Source organism: Dysidea avara, chromosome 2 (genome assembly GCF_963678975.1).
Source record: "Dysidea avara chromosome 2, odDysAvar1.4, whole genome shotgun sequence".
Classification (NCBI taxonomy): domain Eukaryota; kingdom Metazoa; phylum Porifera; class Demospongiae; order Dictyoceratida; family Dysideidae; genus Dysidea; species Dysidea avara.
The window spans coordinates 47,106,083-47,127,181 of NC_089273.1; the positions used below are offsets into that span (position 1 = coordinate 47,106,083).

The 21,099-nt window shown below is 36.6% G+C and overlaps 3 protein-coding genes across 3 annotated transcripts; 2 read left to right on the top strand and 1 right to left on the bottom strand.

Moving 5' to 3' along the window:
• Positions 1 to 9,310: 9,310 nt before the first annotated feature.
• On the top strand, positions 9,311 to 13,627 carry LOC136247488 (uncharacterized). Its single transcript, XM_066039216.1, has 6 exons — positions 9,311 to 10,338; positions 10,456 to 10,608; positions 10,698 to 10,823; positions 11,061 to 11,232; positions 11,718 to 12,120; positions 12,347 to 13,627. The coding sequence occupies exons 1-6, from the start codon at positions 10,060 to 10,062 to the stop codon at positions 13,500 to 13,502; spliced, it is 2,289 nt and encodes a 762-aa protein (XP_065895288.1). The 5' UTR covers positions 9,311 to 10,059; the 3' UTR covers positions 13,503 to 13,627.
• A 2,025-nt stretch (positions 13,628 to 15,652) lies between these two features.
• Positions 15,653 to 16,965, top strand: LOC136248163 (extracellular serine proteinase-like). The gene is made up of 3 exons (XM_066039977.1): positions 15,653 to 15,677; positions 15,755 to 16,157; positions 16,389 to 16,965. The coding sequence occupies exons 1-3, from the start codon at positions 15,653 to 15,655 to the stop codon at positions 16,963 to 16,965; spliced, it is 1,005 nt and encodes a 334-aa protein (XP_065896049.1).
• Positions 16,966 to 18,801: 1,836 nt separating this feature from the next.
• Positions 18,802 to 20,710, bottom strand: LOC136246003 (uncharacterized). Its single transcript, XM_066037464.1, has 2 exons — positions 20,084 to 20,710; positions 18,802 to 19,155 (listed from the first exon to the last, which is right to left on the bottom strand). Exons 1-2 carry the CDS (start codon positions 20,636 to 20,638, stop codon positions 18,904 to 18,906), a joined length of 807 nt encoding a protein of 268 aa, XP_065893536.1. The 5' UTR covers positions 20,639 to 20,710; the 3' UTR covers positions 18,802 to 18,903.
• Between the last annotated feature and the right edge of the window lie 389 nt (positions 20,711 to 21,099).

A 21,099-nucleotide genomic window follows, 5' to 3' on the forward strand; every position in this document is an offset into this window, starting at 1 on the left:
TAAAGTAAATCAGAACACAAAACATCTATGATTGATACCACAATTTTGCTGAGAATACAAATTTGCTATAATATACTGTGAAACTCTATAAGATACAACTAGACCATTGCTGATTTTTATTTTTATTTTAACCTCTCTATGAGTGATAACTGGCTAATTCTCTTTAACCTCTCTTCCTTACCATAGTATTACACACACATGCACAGAATTACAATTAAAGAGACATACAGTAAAAGTACAATGACAAACAGACAAGGTGACACATACAAAAATTGCTAATGTTTTTGTGTTAAAGAACATAAGGTAATAGTAACAGCATAATATAGCCCTATTATAACATTAATTTTATGTAACTCAATGTGTGAATGATTTGAAATAGGCCAGTATACAATAGTGGTGTAGTCATTGCTATGTGTATTAGGTTATTACCCATTTGAGTAATTCATTTTTCCTTGAATGACAGCATTAAGGTTTTGTATGCAAAATAAAGGAGACCCAGTTTTTGGATCAGCTTTACCATTTATGTGCCTATCAATGTTCAGCCCCACTAACCCCCTCCCTGGTGTACGTGGGGGATATGTGAAATTTGATCTGATTTAACCTTAAAAATTGCCCCACTGTTGGGGAATTTTACCATGCATTTTTTTGCTGCTTGCTCGACTTCACAGGCTTTGCACCTCCTGCAAGACTAACCTGTCTCTCAAGGTCCACTGGGTGAGACACTGGGTGTGGTTTTGACGCTTGTTGTGTCCCTACAAGTTGGTAATTACAGCTTTGAAAAAGTCAGATTCCCACCTTCCCCCCACTTTTACCTGGGAGGGGGAGGTGGAGTTGATAAGTGCATTAACATGAATTATATCCATACCTGGTGAATTTATTTGGACAACATGCAATAACTACACACACCAAATGTACAGTGTTGGCAGTCAAAATGCAGTGTCAGCATAACATGATCTGTTTTTTTTGCACACTGAATATGAAACCATATACATTAAACTGCTCACAGTTGTCCTTGACTGTATATGAAGCCATATACATGAAACACTAACAGTCTTACTTGGATATAATATACCAGTTATATCACAGCAGTTGTAGAACATCTCAGTTATAACTATAACTCCTAAGGCTACCTATGGCAACAACTAGCTCATGAGGTAGTAAAATGTAAAGTGATCAAGTGCATTTAAATTTATCAGCAGCACCGTAGGGTACTACTGTGTGTGTACAGAGTTAATATCCTTTATAGTATGCAGTGTTGGTCAAGTTACTTTAAAAGTAACTAGTTACTTTACTTGCAACTGAACTATTTAGTTACAGTTACACATTACCCATAGAAAAAAGTAACTATAATAATATTACATATTATATTACTTTGTGTCCACAGCCTTAAGCTGTCACGTGTGAAACTACCACCTTATCATGTGACATAATTGCGTTGTTGGACAATGTGCAAATCTTGGTTATAAGTAAGAAGCTGGTGAATAAACTTCATTCAGTAGGCTACATTACTTCATTGTGGCTAGGCATTACTCAGTTGATTACTAACGAAATTAGTAACTTCATTACTTGTAGTAATAATATTACGTAATATTAGATTTGTTACAGTAACTATATTACTTAAGTAACGCATTACATTTGTAAGTAAAGTAGCTTGAGTTATATTACCTGTTTTTCTAGCATATTTCGTTATATTACTTAGTTACCACAAAAGTAATAATATTACGTAACACGTTACTTATGTAATACGTTACTCCCAACACTGATAGTATGTGAGTTAGTTCTAAGGTGTAGTTTAAATTTGATTTTGAAAACCAGTTATTTGGTTAGATCACTTAATAACTTCATTTGTGTGGAGGATTAAAAATCTTGAGAATTTGTGTTATACTAATTAATTGATAATTATCTAAAAAGTTGCTGAAAAAGCTAGAGTTTAGGTATAATCTAGTTTGGAATCAAAAATGATGTTTTTTATTTATTTTATTTATTATGGCTTTACAGCACAAGTGCTGAAGGTCTGTAAGACACCTGGTCCTACAGCCTGTTTAAAGTTGTTACAGAAACTGTGTTTGAAAAGGTGGAGAAAGGAGAAAAAATCCATGACTGGACCCTCAAATCTGCAGCCATCCGATTAACGCTCGAACGCTTACAGGAGTCTGCCAGGTGGTCAGGATGTTTTCTCCTAGCCAATTTCATGTATATGTATCCAGGGAACTCTAGAGAGTGACTTTGATATTTAGTAGCACCACACTGAAGCCCTACATCAAAGTGTGTGTATGTGGTAGTTAAACCCCAGTAGGTCAGTCATGCCAAAAAAGATTTTTCATAAATGGCTAGATCTGTATTAATTCCAAGTATAGTAATGGTCTAGGAGACAACTTATAATCAGCTGCATGTATTCAGTTTAGTGTGATAATAATTAAATCACAACAGTTATAAGGCATTCTGCATTTATAGGGTATATACCTGGAAGTAGAAGTAATTATAAACACATGATTACATAAAATACAATCTCAATTTTTTGTACAGGTTTACATGTGTAAGGCCTGTACATTATCACATCATTGTAGAAGTCAGAGTCTTTATACTAGCATAATATTAAGTATAGTCTATGCCAAAACAGCCAAGCTGTAACAAATGAATGCAGCATCCCAAAAAAACACCATGGTGAAAAAAAGCTGTGAAATAATAGGTGGCAGACAAGAAATATGGCTACAATGGTAAGTCATCCTGCATGATCACCTGGCAGACTCCTGTAAGCATTCGAGCGTAAACTGAATGGTTACAGGGTTAAGACTACTGTGAAGAAAATTATTAACTAAATCCAGGTGATTTTTTTCAATTTAGTTATTATTGAGGAGGAGGCACTAACTTACAACTATCATAATACTGTACAGTAGCTTAGCACTCTAATAGGGTGAGTTGTTATGTACGTAACTGAATAGCTGAACTCTCAAGGAACGCAGCTGCACACTGTACAGGTTGACTTGTAATGTTTCTACAGAGTGACTTTAAACATATGGGCAAACTTCCAAATTAATTACCTGTAAAGTAGCTGAACTCTCAAGAGAGTGACTTGCTAAATAGCTGAATAGTAGCAGGTATTCAGCATTCAGCTACCATATTTGACTGGTTAATAGTCACGACTACTATAATTTTCACCGAGGAAATCTCTGCAGTTACTATGCAAAGGCGGCTACTATCCAAGGGCAGCTATTATCATAGATATTATAATTATGGTACCATAGTTATTATCTATGATTTAATCGCCCTTTAATACTATCATTCATTTTAACCTGGATAAAAACAACTTCTTTGCCCAGTTTCTGCTTCAAACATGTCTTATCAACACTTACATCTGTTCAGTATTATATTCAGTTACAAGCCATGGCTCTTATCCGAGGGCGGGTAGCTCTTACATTAATGGAAAAAGATGGTTTTCCATAATAGGGTCACATATATAATTTTTGACTTTTCCATAGAGGTACTTTTTGCCCCTTAAGATGTTTTTAGGGTGGTTTTTAGAGGCAGCACTTTGGTGGGCCCCATTCATTGTTGGGGCATTCATGATTTCCAGTTCACAGTGTTCTAATAGAGACATAATTATGCGGTTTATCTAATACAACAGTTATTACGGTCAGACACATTCACCTGAGAGTAGCCATATAAACTTCTTATCAAAGTGAATGGCAAGAATGCAACATGATCCCTTCAAACTCCTGATTTGCTTCCACTCTAGAAACAAAATGGCCCATAGGTCTAGTCTATCGGTGAAAATAATTTTGGAGAGTAGTTACAACTTTAATTGAGTCAGACTAGTTACCCTTTTTTGTAAATATCTTCTATAATTTATCAGGGTTGCACCTCAGACACCCCCTGAAATCATTTTACTACATTAATTTATGTATGTATGTTGTGCTGTATTGAATCATGCAGATTCATAAATTTCACTTGTAGAGACTGATATTGAATAATCAGCTTCCTTTCAACAAGTATCATTTACACTGCAATTGTTTAAGCTCAGAACTTAGAACTCAATCTCAGAACTCAAAGCTAAAAAGTTTTCCATGTGTTCCATGTAGTCCATGTGGCACATTGACTTGCTTTGCATTCTCTGTGTCAGATTTTAGAATGTCACTGCTAGAGATGGGTCATTAAAATAACAATGCATGTCTTTCATCATCCAGTAAGTAATTCATATAGTGATTGTTCTATCAAAAATTGTTTCTCAGAAGGCTATTATTTTTCACTCACTGAAAATTTCTAGATCCAGATACCACACTAAATGGCTCTCCATCTTCAGTGTAGCTTCCAAGGTTGATGAATTATAAATAGAAAATTCATTTATCTGCAAATGTAAAGTTTGCCTAATTATAAGGATGTTTTTTATAAAGTTAGGTCAGTAAAGCCACACAATTGTTGGACAAATAGCTACAGGTATCCCATACCAGCGTTGAAACTGGGTCGGGTCATCCGGGTCAACCGGGTCACATTTTCTCCGGGTCATCCGGGTCTGACCCGGTTTACAAATTATCCGGGTCTGACCCGGATTGGATCACGTGAGAAACGAAATTGATCGTTTAACGACGTGGAACCTATAAACGCTAGTCACGTAGCTCTTTCGTGAGCCACGCCCACTTATCGCGTTACAAACATACGCTCAGCCACGCCCATTTATGAGTAAGTGCAGTCTGTAGCATGAAACTGTGTCCGTTTCTGTCTGCAAGCTTACGTGGAGCCACGCCCACTAATCGATTAATGTATGAGTTGTATATAGTCTAGGGTAATTGGTAAAACCGGGGGGGGAACGGGAGCGGGAGCGGGAGATTGCTTGGTAAAATCAGGAACCGGGAATCGGGAGATCACGTGCGACTTCTCCTAAATATCTCACTTGTAATCACGTGCAAACTAAATCTCTCACTTGCTACGAACGGCAGGCGTGATTTTGCAAGTATAGAGTTGCACGTAGCTATAGTGCGGCCGCGCATGCACAATTGATACAGACAATAGTTGTTGCAATGGAGAACAGATGTCATGTGCTCCTAAAAAGAAATTGAAGGGTGAGACATGCTAAAAATTTTGTAGCACTTTTACGTTAAATTTTGTACATGCAAATTTTATTAGGTGCCACAACCCTTGTACATCAGACAGATTCAAGTCCACCTCAAGAGGCCTGTGTACCAAATAAACAGGCCTCTTGAGGTGGACTTGAATTTAACTGGTAATTAAACTTAAATGTACCTCTGAGCATTGCCCTAATCATAACACGGAGGTAACAAAATACCCTTCTACGTTTTCCTTCAGCTCTGGATTAGATAACTTTAATGAAATTTTTCCTATAGCTGGAGATATGGTTGGTTACTGTGGTGCAGAATTTCATTGCCAACCACCAAATGAATCTCTCCATGCAGTTACTGACCGATTAAATTTAACTGGCAGAAACAGAGAAACATTTTATGAGTGCCGTGGTGTACCACAGGTAATGGCATCGTCATTTCTTAATCGAGTGCCTTGGATGATCCCGATTGATATCCAGTCCTTGACTGGTAGATCAATATTGACAATTCCAAAAGTTTTAACTATATATGGTCATGGATATCAACTAGCTGGCTGCACTGTTTGTAGTGACAATCATTTTACTGCAGTTTGCTTCTGGTATGGCCATACATTATATTATTATGATGGCATGAGAAGCCACAGGATTCAACCTTTTAAACTTAATGATTTCCAGAACAAAACTGGGTCATATGCATATTACTTTAGGCAGCTTTGATTTTACATACTATATGTTGTAGCTAATTAACACTTTATGATTTATTAATGTGTTTTGTATACTCAGAGAATAATTATGCTTCAGGGGCGGATCTAGGATTTATAAAAGGGTGGGGGCTAACTCAAGGTACTAATCTCTTGGGTAGAGATGTGTGAAGCACACTTCCCAGCATGCGAAGCATGCTGGAACTAGGGGGGTCTGGGGGCATGCCCCCCCAGGAAAATTTTTGAAAAATAGATGCTAAAATACTGCAATTTAGAGACATTTCCACATAAAATTCATAATATTTTCTGCCTGTAGATATTTTATATACTGCCTTTAGATTGTAGGTTGGCTCTCTGAAGCATTTTGTTAATGGAAAAGTTTGGGTAGGTTACAGACAACCAAGTACATGATGCACCCCTCTCACAATTGCACAACACTGAATAGGTGCATGTTAGAATAATAATGTTGAAAGTGGAAAATTTTGAAATTTGAACAATACAAGATTGAATCTGAGAGCATTTTCAATCGAAATTGTGTACCTGAATTAAGTATTGCCATACATATAAACTGCACAAGTAGATGAATGAAGTACTTTAAACAGACCAATGCACTTCATTGTATGCATAGGTGCAGGTAGATTTGGAAAAATTCCATAACAGAACTAACTACATGTTTCCAGTGAATGTTCTATTAGAGTAGTTAGCTGACTGCTCTATTAGAGTATCTCGATCTTGTACACCTCCAATGCTAATCCGAGTCCTTGTTGCATAAACTTTAGCATAAATCCACTGATAATACCTTGGAAAGATGTCTATAAGGTGGTTTTATGGGTATCTGTATTATTAGTGATCATATAATTATGCTAAGACAAAGTTTCATTATAATACTCAGCATATTGATCAAGTAAAGCCTAAATATGAAGGGGGGGCTTCAGCCCCCAAAGCCCCCCCCCCCCCCCCCCTGGATCCGCCCCTGTGCTTGGTGTACTGTACTTCAGTCTATCCATTGAAAGTCTGCTGGCAATGATGGGAAGTCTAATCACGTTTAGTTGAATGGATTTTAGATTGGTAGGGTGCATGAACTTTAGTATAGACTGGGGCAGAACCATGTAGCTAGGACTGGAGGCCTGTTGCTCATCATTCATTATTGTAAGACAATCCAATATGCCAAATAACTGCTGCATGTATTCACTGAAATTACCTTTCAGAAATTTTATGTCCACTAAAATAGCCACTTTGTGAATTACTGTGCTAAAAACCCACACAGTACAATTTTATGCATTCACTGCTAATAACTATAAAGCTCTAATGAAAGCCTTTAATATACTGCCATCATGCAAACTTTATCTAGCTATAGCTATTTTTCCCCTCAAGCTCATAATTTACTAGTTTATATTAGTTTCTTCGTCACAGCACTGCAGGCGCTCTAGCTACGTATGTGTGTTACTTGTGACAGCAAAGCTTGACACGTGATCTCCCGATTCCCGGTTCCTGATTTTACCAAGCAATCTCCCGCTCCCGCTCCCCTCCCGGTTTTACCAATTCCCTAGTCTAGGTCTAGTCTTGCAGCAGGATAAGTGCTTTTGTGAGCCACACCCATTTTAATATATTGGGAAATTGCAATACTAAGTATGTATGAAGCCACACCCAATTGCTGTCTGTAAACTCACAGTAGCTACGTGGAACCAAACCCACTGACTGATTTTAAATTATAAACTTACCGGCTTAGTTATCACATAACTACTCGTTTACTCAACACGAATCGAACGCTCAAAATGTAGTCTCGCTCGCTCGAGAATACCCGAAACATAGCTCTTATCGCGCGCCTCGGCTTAATTTAATCCGGGTCTGACCCGGATTGCTATCCGGGTCAGTGGGTCATCCGGGTCAGCAGTAGTGACCCGGTTTCAACGCTGTCCCATCATAGATATTAGAGTACTCTAATATCTATGGTCCCATACATGCTGAACCTTGATATCAGTTAAACTTTCTCCTGCCAATATATAGCTGCAGGAATCCCATACATGCTGAATCTTGATGTCAGTTAAACTTTCTCCTGCAGAAGGTTTAGCTGACATCAAGGTTCAGCATGTATGGGATGCCTGTAGCTTTTTGTTCAACAATTCTTGACAGTTAGTTACATAAGAGCATCGACCTACACACTATTTGCAATAACAGCTCCATGTGATTTAATAAACAACAATGCACAACTAGCACAAATTTAAAAGGCATTCAAATTACATACCCTGTCATTCATTAGCAAGATCAATGAAACCAAATGGAATCAATTATCAAAAATCATTTCTTACCTATTATGTGTACAGGGCTGTATACATATTAATATACTTCTGTGTAAATTGCTTCTGTGTTATGATTACATTTATTTGATGCCAGAACAATCCTTTTGTATACAGATGTGAATCATACAGTTATATTACTTAACATATGGCTATATGGCTATGATTATAATGCCATCAACATTATAATTATTGAGCTCTTTGAATAAGAGATTTTATTGCCATGATAGCTAGTACCATGTATATATACATTATACTCTATTGCACACCATTACGTACAGACTGACCAGAACAAGCTTAAGATGAAGTGCATGATATCTTACTGCAGCAATTGTGTGAAAGTTACACGATGATCACCTTATAAAAATAGCAGGTGTAGATATATCATACACAAGTTATTTCAGAATGATACACTGTAACTGCATATTGGGGTTGACTTGAGAAGTGTACATTCCATAACTCACATTAGAATTTTCTTAAGACAAGTATGTACTGTATGTTGTTATTATATTTACATGTTGGTCATATTCAGGTTAAGGACTATTGTATGTACGTAATAGTGCTACCATTGAGTGTTAATTATTTAACAGGAAATTGCCATGAATTATATACAGTGGAACCTCTCTTACCCGGGCAGTCTGGTACATACTACTGTCCGTATCTCAGAAATGTCCATAACTAAGAATAACATGTTAGTACAGTATGATAAAATAACTAACTTAAATACAAGTAATGTTGTTATTGCTATCAGTTAATGGTATGCAGTTTAATGGGCAGAGGGGGAAGGCACTACAGAGCATTTATGGTAACTCCCCTGGGATGAAAAAATCCATTATCACCTAGCAACCAAGTGATAGTTATTATTAGTAGAATAAACAAAACACCAAACAGGTAAACAGCAACCTTTAGGCTCTCTCCTTGTACTTTAAAACTTCATTATGGTCAATAAACTACAGTACAAGCCACATGAGTGACATGACCAATTTGGGCTGTCTGGACAATGGATAATAGAGGTCCGGATAAGAGAGGTTCCACCGGATAAGAGAGGTTCCACTGTATCCTATAAGGAGTGCTAATATAGAGAGTTTTTACAGTATGTCAATGGTTTATAGTTTCCCCATCATAGACATTACCTTTTAAGTCCATACCATGCATTGTATTATGATTACACAGCTATTGTTAAAAAGTAAGCAGCCTTCTCTAAAGGTAAAAACATTCCCATTTAAGGAAGAAATGTACAGTATCTTACAAAATAAATGCATGCTACTTTGTGATTTCATTATATTTCCCCACTGTGCACTGTTGTCTTTAAAGGAAGTACATCATATACTGTTACTTGTCAGTTTACACTGAATTTGGTAGTAGGAGCCATACATTGTTATCACTTCCCATGTGAACTAGCTAGTTGGACTGGAGTATCAGAACTCAGACAGAATGTATTTAGAAGAAAATTGAACCGTTAAATTTATAAAAATACTATGCAAATTATCCAATTAATGCCTCAATTTTAATTCACAAGTCAAGTTCTGAGTTGTCAAGTATCTTCTATTGGAAAGACTAAAACTAGTTATCGCAGAGGAGGTACAGTATATAACAACAGAATAAAGAATTGGGAGACAGCCAACTTCTGAAATACTGATGTAATAGTCTGAACCTTACCAAGGATTCAAATCTCAGGTAACATGATTTCATTCAAGTATCACAACTAACTTACTTAGTAATTATGATATCATCCACATTATACAAATTGCTGCATAAGAACAGTATAATTATTATTAATGCAATATTGAAAAATAATACTAACTATTTTATTAAAACTAATTCTAAACATAGAGTAACCATGTGTAAATTTGTGATCACACACTGAAACCAGAACATACTCACATGTGATACAGTACATCCTGTTATGTCATCAGTAAACTATCAAAACTTACTATAAAAGTGTAGCAACAACTCATACAGAACAGAGAGCACAAATTGAGTATTGAAGTTAACAAGAGTTATCAAGATGAATATAAGATATCACCTACAGAAGATCCTCCTTGTGATGGTGGCCACAGCAATGGTCACTTCAGCGATTATTTGTGACAAGTTGATAGATGACAATGCTTCATTAGGGAACACTAGAGATAAGATAATGGACGCTGGTAGATACATGGTCAACACAACTGGTAGCACCAAATCACAGCAAGTCCAGTTACTCATAGATAGACTGAATGGAGCAAGAGATATCAGATACACAGATGACTCATTTACAGCAGTACTGGAGCCTAAAGATCTTAAAAAGGTACATATACCTCAAGTGTAAATTACTGTATTATCATGTAATAGAGCTTTGTATATATCATGATCAGGACACCAGACTGCTAGCATTAACTAATACATACTTATCTTCTCCCTGTAGTTATGTAAGAATAAATTGGTGAAATCCATTGAGATGATTGAACAGATGAACAATACTCACAACTGTGAGAAATTAATCAGTGGTGAACCAGGATTTGTTGTACCATCCAGTTACATTGTGGTGATCAAGCAGTTCTCTAGCATGTCTGAAATAGTGAGTGAATACATTCATTGTGAATAATTTTGGTCATATTGAGCTGAGGTATAAATTGTAAGCATGCATTTACTCTCACTGTTTCTTAGATGCCAATTATTACAGCTGCAACAGACGATCTTGATAATTCAATGATGATCACTGGAATTAATGAATTTCAAAATCTTCATCATCGTGGAGCCATCATGAGAATGAACAGTGATGCAGTAAATTTTGTAAGCTGTTATGTTGTAGAACAAAGTACTGTATTAATGCTTTCATTAACCATCATAAATGTCAGTGTTATACTTGTATATAGTGGTGTACACAGCTACATAATTTTAAAGCCTTAATTCAAACTAAGTTTTATGAGAGTTACTGTTAATGATTTTATGGATGAATACTTACTTGCAAATGAGCAGATACTGTAGTTATGCTTACAACTGCTTTAAATGTCTTGTTTCCATCATTAGATGTGTCAGCAGTCAATGGTAGATTACATAGAAGAGGATCAGATAGTGGAGATGACATCATCAACAACACAATGGCATTTAGATAGGATTGATCAAAGTGATCTTCCACTTGATGGACAATACTCCACTATCAATAATGGGTCAGGAATTGACATCTATATCTTTGACACAGGTTAGTTGATGATATGAAAATTAGGTATACAGTGGAATCTCAGTTATCTGAAACCCTTGGAACCAGGGGTGAAAATTCTGTACCTATAAAACTGTGCATAAATAGCTTTGAAATAGCAAAAAGAACCTTCATAATTTTATAAAATATTGGTATTATTTAACTACCGTATAGAACAGTCACTACTCTAATAGAGCAGTCATTTCCATTTTTCGGTTAACCGAGAATTGGGATAAGTGAGGTCCAGATAACTGAGGTTCCAATTTAATACAAAAAATACATTATTAAGAAAATATCCTTTTGTACCTAGCATTTGATATACACATGTATGATATAGTGGTAGTTTTAAAAAAATGTAGCTGTGTCCTCCATTATAATACTGCATCTCAATTCCTATCGACCAATCATGCGAAAACATTAACGTGTTTTAGGATCACATGTTACTACAAAGAAATAGTGAATTATTGTGTATTAATTGTCCATTATAGGTATAAGATTTGATCATGAAGAATTTGAAGGAAGAGCTAAATATGACTTGTTTGATCCACTGGATGTCTTAACTGGTAGTAACCAACAAGGAAGAGACTGTCAAGGACATGGAACTCATGTTGCTGCTCTAGCTGCTGGAAAGACATTTGGTGCCGCTAAAGGAGCCACATTGTATAGCACTAGAGTACTTGCTTGCAATGGAAAAGCATCTTATGGTCCTGTACTACTTGGTATAGATCATGTCATTCAACGACAGATAGCCAGAAGGGACAAAAAAGTCATCATCAACATGTCACTTGGTGGTCCAATAAGTTTTTTACTGCATGAAGCTATTAGACAAGCTACTGAGGAGGGAATACTTGTGGTGGTTGCTGCTGGGAATGACATCGATGATGCCTGCAGGTAACAAATATAACTATTTATTGTAAATACAAAGAAGAAATGAAGTGAGAAATTTTAAAATTATTGATTGGCTATCTCCGATTGTGATCCTGAGTGAATTATTTTATCATAATAATTATTACTAGCAATAATGTATGCATGCAAGTAACCATCTAAATAATACAGACATCTGCAATACAAATCATAATCTGGATCGAGTATTAACTTTAATGTGTTATTACAACAGTTTTTCACCTGGATCATCACCAGATGTGCTCACAGTTGGAGGAACACGATGGAATGATGATCTTTACCTTCGTCTGTTTGATGGTACAAACTATGGAAGATGTGTTGACGTATTTGCCCCAGGGCAAGATATAACAAGTGCCGGACTATCGAGACCTGATGCTGTAGCTACATTTAGTGGTACCTCACAGGCTACTCCTCTTGTGAGTGGAGCTGCAGCCATTTATTGGAGTATTAACAAAATAGCTGCACCATTAGAAGTAAAAGATGCCATCATTTCAACTTGTACACGAGACAAGCTGAACATTGATGCTGTAGTGCCACCAAGCTATCAAGGACAGTCACCAAACTGCCTTCTTAACATTAATCCTCATCAGATATTTGGACAGAGTGAAAAGAAAGAGAACAGCACTCACAAAGTTTTCACCTCAGTTCCTTCAGCTGACCTCCACAGCCTGATAGCAGATATGGAGAACAAGTCATTTGCTCTGACATACATTCACAGCCACACCAGTGACTCTTCCTACCACTACAGTCTGATATTCAAGTACATGGCTGATGTGGAATTCCAAACCTTAATGTTTGCTAAAGCAAGACAACTAAGAAAAGCTCAGACACAGTTTGAGGCCAGTGGATATCAACTGGTACTGTTGTATGATATGGATACAATAGATTATATAGCAGTGATACAGAAGACAAACATTAGTTATACTCAACTATACAGAGTAAACCATAGAAGGCATAAGAATTTTTATCAGTCAAAGTCGGCACAAAACTTCACACTTCTCAGCACAACAGTTGGAATGACAAACAAGGGCAACTTGAGATACAGTTCAGTGTATCGTCATGATGGTCAACCAACACGTCACTTCTCTAGTGTCAGTTATGATCAACTATTGACAACTATCAATGAACAATTCAATGAAGGCTTCTACTTGGCTCACCTTGCTACTGTCCCTACTGCTCTACATGACACTTCACTGGTATTCCATCAGATGACCAAGTCACAAGCCAGTTATATCTTTATTGTGGATGTTGGATTAGAACAGGTTGAACAGGTTGTACAGGCTCAGCTAGCACGACAAGCTGTACCACTAGTGGTAGCAGGATTCAACACTGCTGATGGAGTAAAGTTTGTCATATCTTTTGAACTATGAATTAATGGAATGGGTTTTTATCTTTTTACAACACAGAACATTTCACATTATAATATAAATATTTATAACATTCAGTTTCATTATATGATATTATACTGCTAAACTAACTTTAAAGAACAACTATATTATAGCAGATAGGCTTGAATAACTTACATCTTAATGACTGGGCCTGCACAAGTAAGTTATGTTGGCACTCATAATTTGCCTAATATTCACGATGCATAACTTTTTATGCAGCTATTACTGTATAATTATTGCAGTGATGCAATTTTCAGCACTTATTAACAGTTTAGTGGGATGTATAATAAAATTAATGTTGCAGAATGCAAATATTCCATCCTAGTATTGAGATATGATCATGTAATGGAGAGTCCCAGTATATAATACAGTATACTATCTTATTAAGGAATGTTTATTATATACATTCAGTAAGCAATATAATTGGGTTCAAAATCATAATAATGTTATAATGTGATTTTGGAAAACCATTCTTTTTGGGCACAAGCAAAAGTTGTAGGAAAACTTGACCCTGAAGTGATTTCACTTGTGCGAGACACAAATTAACTTACAAATTGAGTGATTTGTACAAGTGATGGAATGACTAAAACTTTAGAAAAATAATGATACATGTTATTTAATTGATATGTGTTATTTAATTAAAGATAATGACCAAGAACACTTTATGTAACTATTATAAATCTCTTTATTTAGATAGTAGGAATGGAAATAATTTGTCAACAAAGTGATTTGTCACCATTGGTCACAGTTAATTAATCACAAAACTCAATGCAGTAAACTACTTAAAAGGTTGGTTTGTTGAGTACATTGGTCATATCTCTGGAACGTTTCAAGATATCTAGATCGCATTTTAACATGAACACCCAGTAATTCATTTTTGCTAAAAAGAGAAAATTGACCAATGTGCCAAAGAGGATGGTTTTGCAGTTACATTATTTTGACAACAAAGAGTATATTTGCATGTTAAAGATCTTTAATTATTTGCCTGCTATGCTTTTGAGCAGTACTCAAATTCATGCTTAAATTTGTGCTTTAAAATAGAGTGTAGTAGTATTTTCAGACCAGTGGCTGTTGCATTAAAGCAAGCGACTGCTCTATTAGAATATCTCTGTACAGAATTTACTGCATATTATTATTAGGAATCTTGGACAAAATGCATATTTTCACATAATGTTTTGAGCAGAAACTAGTGTCACACTACCTTAATGGCATCAGTATTGGTAATGTCATTAATGTGACCATAAAAATTACCCAGGCACTCTAGATTAGAAACTTATAATTACCATACTTTTAAAAATAATTATTAGTCACCTTACCTTTTTTGTACGAATATAAAAGGAACTCAAGGTCCCATAATTGTGTGTGAAGTTACCAGAATGGCTGTGTGTAGCTTTAGCTACATAGCTCCATAGACAAATTATACTTAGCCCCCTGACCCACAACAATATATATACATACCATTGTCTGTATCCCCCACCATAGTGGTTGCAGCTACTACACTGCTTGATTATGTAAAACCAGAGGTTCTATACACACTCAAGGTATACCTCTTCAGTGGTCACCCACTCAATGCAAGATGTGTTACCTTTGGTGAAGGTAAAACCAACGTGAGCTCCAGTGCGACCTCGAGAACGTCCAGATGGACAGTTGTTATTCTTGAGATCCCATCTCCAAACATGTATGTTAAAGATGATAAGTATTTACGAAGAGCCCTAATTTGTACTACATAAGTTACTGTATGTAGCTTTAATTTAGCAGCAGATAAGTTAAAAATTTGAGTAATTAATTAACTAGGGGGTGTGTGGATGACAATAGCAATAAGCCCAACATGTTATATTGTGCATAGTCATTTAATAACACAAAATCTCTCACTATAGCCAGCACAGGGGGAGGATCAGCCTAAAGCAACACTTAATAAAATAATTGCAACTTTTTGTCCAATCACATAAAACATTGAACACAATAGGTCATCATCAGGTGTTCATAATTATACAGTAAACTCTGTACATTATGCAAATTTTATTCATACGTAATATGTGACTAGGACTGCAAAAACAGGGCATGTGGGCACATGATTTTTGTCTTCTTATTTAACTTTCTACCACCACTCATAACGTATATAGCATCACACTATGGAAATGGAATTTTCAGCTCTTAGTAAGCAGCTGCATGGCTTTACAATTCAAGTTACAGAATGCAAATATGATCATGAAAATATGATCAAATATGATCAGGCATCAGATATGATCATGAAGGATTTGAAGGAAGAGCTAAATATGACTTCTTTGATCCACTGGATGTCTTAACTGGTAGTAACCAACAAGGAAGAGACTGTCAAGGACATGGAACTCATGTTGCTGCTCTAGTTGCTGGAAAGACATTTGGTGCCGCTAAAGGAGCCACATTGTATAGCACTAGAGTACTTGCTTGCAATGGAAGAGCATCTTATGGTCCTGTACTACTTGGAATAGATCATGTCATTCAACAACAGATAGCCAGAAGGGACAAAAAAGTCATCATCAACATGTCACTTGGTGGTCCAATAAGTTTTTCGCTGCATGAAGCTATTAGTCAAGCTACTGAGGAGGGAATACTTGTGGTGGTTGCTGCTGGGAATAACATCGATGATGCCTGCAGGTAATAAATATAACTATATTTATTGTAAATACAAAGAAGAAATGAAGTGAGAAATTTTAAAATTGATTGGCTATCTCCGATTGTGATCCTGAGTGAATTGTTTTATCATTTTGATAATAATTATTACTAGCAATAATGTATGCATGCAGGTAACCATCTAAATAATACAGACATCTGCAATACAAATCATAATCTAGATCGAGTATTAACTTTAATGTGTTATTACAACAGTTTTTCACCTGGATCATCACCAGATGTGCTCACAGTTGGAGGAACACGACGGAATGATGATCTTTACCTTCGTCCGTTTGATGGTACAAACTATGGAAGATGTGTTGACATATTTGCCCCAGGGCAAGATATAACAAGTGCCGGACTATCGAGACCTGATGCTGTGGCTACATCTAGTGGTACCTCACAGGCTACTCCTCTTGTGAGTGGAGCTGCAGCCATTTATTGGAGTGTTAACAAAATAGCCACACCATTAGAAGTAAAAGATGCCATAATTTCAACTTGTACACGAGACAAGCTGAACATTGATGCTGTAGTGCCACCAAGCTATCAAGGACAGTCACCAAACTGCCTTCTTAACATTAATCCTCATCAGATGTTTGGACAGAGTGGAAAGAAAGAGAACAGCACTCACAAAGTTTTCACCTCAGTTCCTTCAGCTGACCTCCACAGCCTGATAGCAGATATGGAGAACAAGTCATTTGCTCTGACATACATTCACAGTCACATCAGTGACTCTTACTACCACTACAGTCTGATATTCAAGTATATGGCTGATTGGAATCCCAAACCTTAATGTTTGCTAAAGTAAGGCAACTGAGGAATGCTCAGACACAGTTTGAGGCCAGTGGATATCAACTGGTACTGTAGTATGATATGGATACAATAGATTATATAGCAGTAATACAGAAGACAAACATTAATTATACTCAACTATACAGAGTAAACCACAGAAGGCATAAGAATTTTTATCAGTCAAAGTTGGCACAAAACTTCACACTTCTAAGCACAACAGTTGGAATGACAAACAAGGGAAACTTGAGATACAATTCAGTATATTGTCATGATAGTCAACCAACACGTTACTTCTCTAGGGTCAGCGATGATCAACTACTGACAACTATCAATGAACAATTCGATGAAGGCTTCTACTTGACTCACCTTGCTACTGTCCCTACTGCTCCACATGACACTTCACTGGTATTCCATCAGATGACCAAATCACAAGAAAGTTATGTCTTTATTGTAGATGTTAGATTAGAACAGGTTGAACAGGTTCTACAGGCTCAACTTGCAAGACAAGCTGTACTATTAGTGATAGCAGGGATAAACACTGCTGAAGGAGTAAAGTTTGTCATATCTTTTGAATTATGAACCAATGGAATGGATTTTTATTATTTTATAACACACAAAATTTCACATTATATTATATAAATACTTATAATAATGTTCAGTTTAATTAAGCAGTATATGTAATATTATACTATGGAAAGCACAACTATATTTATATTTATAGCGGATAAGCTTGAATCACTTGCGTCTTAATGTGTGACTGGGCCTGCAAAAGTAGGGTATGTTGGCACTCAAAAATTGTCTAATATTCATTAAGTTAAGTTCCCCATATTCTGTGGTTATGGGCTGGCTTCGCTGTAGTTTGGGGCTCTCCTTGCTGTGCTCTTCAATAATGTGTATCAGGGGACCGAGTTCTAGATCCAAGCATCCCTGTGTGCCTCCAGCTGTTGACCTTGCTGTTGCTGAGGGGCACCTGTCTCCTTTAGAACAATAATGTAAATAGCTACTGTATAGTGATTTTATATTGCGCTTGCTTCTTTTTCTTATAAAAATAGCTATGTCTACCAGGACCGGATTTGCGAATGTTAACCATTGTTGTCTATATTGACTGGCTATACTAATAGCAAGAGTTACTCTTGCTAATAGTCTTTCTAAAAGTCCAAGCCTGTGTCTTCTTGTCTGTACAGTCTGTGATAGCTTGTCATAGTGAACATGATAGTACTTGACCACAATATTGTTACAGTATATGTACACTTATGTACAAGTTGTCAGTGCTGTTGCTACGTGGTTTATTCCCTAATTTGGTAAAAAAATCAACAGCTTTCATTATTCTGTATAGCTGGAAAGTTTGGCGGGAGGAAACTTGAGTGAATTTTCCACAATTAGATTTCGGTGAGAAAAAAGTTCGGTGAATTTCATAGAGCTAATACAGATTTATATTGGACAAATGATTTGGTGGATTTTAGTTTGATGAAACACCACTCACTTGCCAATTTTGCCAAACTGTCCTCCAACCAAACTTTCCAGTTATACAGTACTGTAAAATAGCATCCTGGATTATAACAACACATGCATGCCAAGAATAGGAACATGGGCATTACTCAGCATATTATAGCTACTGAGTTTTAAAATCTATAACACTTGTAAAATCATTGCATATTATCAAGAGTTAATAACTCTTGATGTTATTGTGTGCACATATAATGACTTTACCAGAGTATTAGTGCACTTGAAATTATTTTCATTTTGTAGCAAAAAAATATACATTGCATTGTGAGCATTTTCTAGTTTGTACTCTGTAAGTACATCTCCCTTCACCATGCAACTGTACACAACAATGTTAAACTTGCAAATAATCAATCAAATAAATGATGGTGTATGCAAGTACTACTATGTAGCTATAGAAAAGTATCAGTTTTCAGCTGTGTACTGTTTCTCAGTTTTACCACCCAAAGTTATATATATACCATTGTCCGTATCCTCCACCATCGTGGTTGCAGCTACTACGCTGCTTGATTATGTGAAACCAGAGGTTCTTTACACACTCAAGGAATGCCTCTTCAGTGGTCACCCACACAATGCAAGATGTGCTACCTTCAGTGAAGGTAAAACCTACATGAGCTCCAGTGCGGCCTCGAGAACTTCCAGATGGACAGTTGTTATCCTTGGGATCCCATCCCCAAACATATTTGATCTGTGTGTTAAAGATGATAAGCATTTACGAAGAGCCCTAATTTATACCACATAAGTTATGCGGCTTCAGTTTAGCAACAAAAGTTACAAAATTGAGTAATTAACTAGGGGGCATGTGGGTGACAATAGCAATAAGCCCAACATGTTTTATTGTGTATAGCCATTTAATAACACAAAATCTCTCACTAGCCAGGGGGAGGATCAGCCTAAAGCAACACTTCATAAAAAATTGCAACTTTCTGTCCAACCACATAAAACTTGGAACACAATTGATTAGGTCATCATCAGGTGTTCATAATTATACAGTAAATTCTTTACATTATGCAATGTTTATTTATACATATTAGTGACCAGGCCTGCAAAAACAGGGCATGCACATGATTTTTATCTTGTTATTTAACTTTCTACCACTCATAACTTTTTATAGCACTACAATACGGAAATGGAATTTTCAGCTCTTAGTAAGCAGCAATACTTGGCTTTACAATGCAAGTTACAGAATGCAAATATTCTACTTGTACTATTTCACTGATTTATGACCTCTTGTGTTACAGGATGTGGTTTGTGCCTACATGCACTGTTTTCGCAGGCCCAGTCACATATGTGACCGGGCCTGTGAAAATAGGGCATGTGGGCACAAGATTTTTGACTACTTTTTCACACTTTTATCACTCATAACATTTTGCACCATTATGCTATGGCACTGCAATTTTCAGCTCGTAGTAAGCATTTAATTGGCATTATGATGCAAGTTACGGATTGGAAATATACTTTTCCAGTACTGAGATATGACCTGTAGAGTAATGGGGTATAGTTCGTGCCCACATGCCCTGTTTTCGCAGGCCCAGTCACATATACTAGCTTGAGTTGTACGTACTAGCTGTGCGTATGTATTAAACTACGTACACACATTTTTTGTATCCACTAACCCCTTTTCCAGATTGGTTCCAACCATACCGGCAAGTGGCACCAGTTTGATCTACATGTTTACAATTGTCTTTTCTCCACTGAGAATAAAACTCAACCTTTTGAACAGCATAGGTGCGGCCATCGTACTTCGAGTATGGTGTGTACCATTTTGCACCATCATCAAACGACTGGTCGCTAGACCACCATGTTCCAGACAGAGTTCCAGTCCATTTTTTCCAACCATCAATGCTGTTGTAGCCATTAGTATAAACAAGAGCATTAACACAACTGGAGTGTGATACTGACTGGCCTAGAAAATCCCAGTTGGTTTTTGTTTGACCAGTAAAATAATGTCGGCCATTGTTGTGATTTCTTACCAACATGGAGCAGAGCTGAGATCTGGTGAGAGTACCATAACCCCTCAAGCCTCTTATCCTGTCACTTGTCACTTCTTTATAAATCTCTTGGACTATGGCAGTGAATTGAGCATCTCCAGGATAGCAGTCTGCATCTACCAAACTGTACACACCCAGTAAACTGAACAATACTACTGCAATGCTAATGTATTGTGCCATAGCTGTAATGACAATTGAGCTAGCTTGCTAGGTAAGGTATTTTTATATACACTTAGCACATAGCTGGCTAGATGACATACAAAAATGTAAAGTACATGGTGGATAACCTATTTTAATGCTATTAGGTTAGTATGCCCTTATTTGGAAAATGTCTATAGCTACCTACATGATGTGTACACAATTTTCCATATTTGGTTATAAGATACACACAACTATCCACAGGTGGCCTATGGCAAGATGTACAATATTTGTCTACAAATGGCTCTATGAATACTATTAAAATTAATGGCCATGCACAAATATGGGCACAGCTGTTAGCTATTATCAAGACACACGGTAGTGTGTCGTGCGGCCCAAGAAGCCGGCGTGCCACCCGTGAGTATATTAACAGGAAGTAAGAAAACGCAATTTTCACACCTATGTAGCTCTGTGATCCCTTACCCGATTGGAACCAAATTTGC

Bases quoted from the DNA above. Each gene is read 5' to 3' on its own strand.
- LOC136246003 (XM_066037464.1), bottom strand. From the start codon at position 20,638: ATGGCACAATACATTAGCATTGCAGTAGTATTGTTCAGTTTACTGGGT. The intron at 19,156-20,083 runs GTTAGTGGATAC...TTTAACACACAG, and splicing joins GGAACCAATCTGGAAAAGGG to ATCAAATATGTTTGGGGATG.
- LOC136247488 (XM_066039216.1), top strand. From the start codon at position 10,060: ATGAATATAAGATATCACCTACAGAAGATCCTCCTTGTGATGGTGGCC. The intron at 10,339-10,455 runs GTACATATACCT...TTCTCCCTGTAG, and splicing joins AGCCTAAAGATCTTAAAAAG to TTATGTAAGAATAAATTGGT. The intron at 10,609-10,697 runs GTGAGTGAATAC...ACTGTTTCTTAG, and splicing joins TCTCTAGCATGTCTGAAATA to ATGCCAATTATTACAGCTGC.
- LOC136248163 (XM_066039977.1), top strand. From the start codon at position 15,653: ATGGAAATGGAATTTTCAGCTCTTA. The intron at 15,678-15,754 runs GTAAGCAGCTGC...AAATATGATCAG, and splicing joins AATGGAATTTTCAGCTCTTA to GCATCAGATATGATCATGAA. The intron at 16,158-16,388 runs GTAATAAATATA...TTATTACAACAG, and splicing joins AACATCGATGATGCCTGCAG to TTTTTCACCTGGATCATCAC.